This window comes from Trachymyrmex septentrionalis, unplaced genomic scaffold (assembly GCF_001594115.1).
Source record: "Trachymyrmex septentrionalis isolate Tsep2-gDNA-1 unplaced genomic scaffold, Tsep1.0 scaffold14, whole genome shotgun sequence".
NCBI classification, from domain to species: domain Eukaryota; kingdom Metazoa; phylum Arthropoda; class Insecta; order Hymenoptera; family Formicidae; genus Trachymyrmex; species Trachymyrmex septentrionalis.
The window spans coordinates 5,713-8,210 of NW_017304543.1; the positions used below are offsets into that span (position 1 = coordinate 5,713).

At 24.8% G+C, this 2,498-nt stretch overlaps 1 protein-coding gene across 1 annotated transcript in view; it reads right to left on the reverse strand.

Moving 5' to 3' along the window:
• The window catches only part of LOC108745384, a 2,361-nt gene extending 1,046 nt beyond the window's left edge, over nucleotides 1-1,315 (reverse strand). The window contains exons 1-4 of the mRNA XM_018481521.1: nucleotides 1,127-1,315; nucleotides 602-670; nucleotides 390-479; nucleotides 256-297 (exon numbers count right to left, since the gene is read on the reverse strand). Coding sequence (XP_018337023.1) covers nucleotides 256-297; nucleotides 390-479; nucleotides 602-670; nucleotides 1,127-1,315 — 390 coding nt within the window. The remainder of the gene's footprint in view (nucleotides 1-255; nucleotides 298-389; nucleotides 480-601; nucleotides 671-1,126) is intronic.
• Between the last annotated feature and the right edge of the window lie 1,183 nt (nucleotides 1,316-2,498).

Here is a 2,498-nt window from a genome sequence, read left to right on the forward strand (position 1 = left end):
TATGAGGATACGTAATGATAGTAGAATGTTTATAGTTTCTATTTCCATACTTATACCGCTTTAAACTTGAAAAACCTTTCCAGGGCAATAAATTTTCCTTAGGTGCGCACAGTTTTCCCACTTTCTCTTACATACAACGCATTTTATAAATCATAATGTGTTGTATATATTATATATTGTATATATTATTAAATTAAAGTATTTTTTATGAACTTTGCCTTAATTTGATAAAAATTATTACTTATTTGCTTGTGCTTGTATTATTATAACTAAAACAGTCGCAATAGATGTGATAAACTAAAATAAAGACAATTAAAATATTTTTTTATATATATTTGCCAGGAATTTGACTATTTATAGTACGGAATTATGTAATAAATATAACGTACCTTATAAAGAAATTTGAAACCAAATTGGAAAAATCCGATTCCACAGAATTTAAGGTGTGCATACACTATTCGTAATGAAAACTGAGAAATCTATATAAAAAACGTATTTTTTAAAATATATTATATATTTTGTTGATTTTATATTTATTTGTATGTTTAATATGTATTTTAATAATATTTTAATGTGTGTGTGAACTCATTTTTAAACTTACAAGTTCACGAATTTCAATATCGTAAGTGATATATGATAATCTATTTAATAAATTTGCTGTTGCACTTGCCTGCAATTATAATATGTTTAATGTAATTAAAAAATGTATTTTGGAGAATGTTTTAATTTAATTTTAAATTTGAATATTAATAATAATTTCTAAAAGATTTTCTGCATCTGCGAAAAGTTTTCATAGTATGAAAAATAGTCTTGATTTGTTTCATTTTTACAACTACATATAACATTGTATTATAACATTATCCGACTTTATTTATACTTCGATTTGAATTATTGTCAGTTTTGTTTAGATTGATAATGACCTTGTGGTAGTTAAAATGTTTGTTTATATAATAAATTTTTTTTAGATAGTAGCTACTATTTTATTATTTTTATTTTAGTCATCTGAGTTATTTTAATTTGTTAATTTAATTTGTGTGTTTTTTTTTCGATAATCTTTAAATTTATTCACTTATTATAAATAATATTTAAATTAATGTTTTCTAAAATTTAATATAATTTAATCTACCTTCGCACTAACTGTTTCGCATATATAATTAATAAGTAGGAATTTGAAAATATGATGAGACAAGCAGAATGAACGCACGGCGATGGCCATTGTTCTTGATTTTACATAATTGTTGATAAGTATTACATTGAAAAGTTCGCGCAAGTCAAGTACTATCCAACCAAAGTAGCATGCCATTTTGATAGTCATTTGTGTCCCAAATATTGAGTTTATTTCATGGGATATTTTGCATAATTCTAAGTAAAGATGTCTGGACATGTAAACATAAATATTAAGTTTTATGTGTTTATTTATAAATATTAAACTTTTCCGTGATGTTATCTTTATTAATAAACTTATAACATTTCTTACATAACGATCCATGTTGTGCATTTGTTATTTAGTGATTTCGAAAATCTACGTTGGTCAGGATATATTTTGTTATTTACCCAAGCCCTTGTTATTTTATGATTTTTATTTTTCATCAAATTCCGAAGATATTCATTGGCTTGATCAAACTTTAATCCTATATATCTAAAAAAAAGTAGATGGAAAACAAAATTAATTGCAAGCAGCAGCAATATTTTATTAGTATAATTTATAATTTTTATTTCAGAAATTATAAAATATTCATGCAATTTAGTTTAATTTATTATTATTTATGTATAAATGACTACGCCAACAGATAAAGATATAATATAATTGTAAATATACGTAATAAAAAGATATACTAACTTGAGGATACTTGCATTAATCAAATCACCCATAAGATTAATATGAAAACAATAGTCTCGTGTAAAAACGACTAACATAAGTGTCGCAATATCATCATCAAGTTTATCTTTAAGTAGCAAAGTTTCGAAGTATGTTATTAATATAACTGAAACAATCCATCCTAAGACACACCATGTTGCTTTTTTGCGTAGATTGTCATAATCTGTTGTTGTTCCTAGCTTTAGCAAGGTATAGTCGATATTATCCAATTTTTTCAAACAATTTTGGAATTTCTGTTACGCATGAATGAAAATAGAATGTGAAATAGACAAATATATATTACTTCGAAGTATTTCGATTGGGTGAGGCAATCATCTTGATCTTGATATATGTTGTTAAGATTATGACTCTAAGTAACCTTCAAAAGATCTATTATTTTTAGTCCTCGGTCATTGTTCGTCAAAAAGTTATTAACAAATAGAGTATGCAATATATATGAATATGTATCTAATTTTATAGTTTAAATTTTATTTAGTATATATATGTATATATATCACATTATTAGTATATTCGCATATTTTGAATGAACTGGGGAGACAGAATTATACAAACGTAGACTTTATTTTGCCTAAAAAAGCAGGAAAGACCCGCAGAAAGGCTTCGCGCAGAAAGTCAAAAA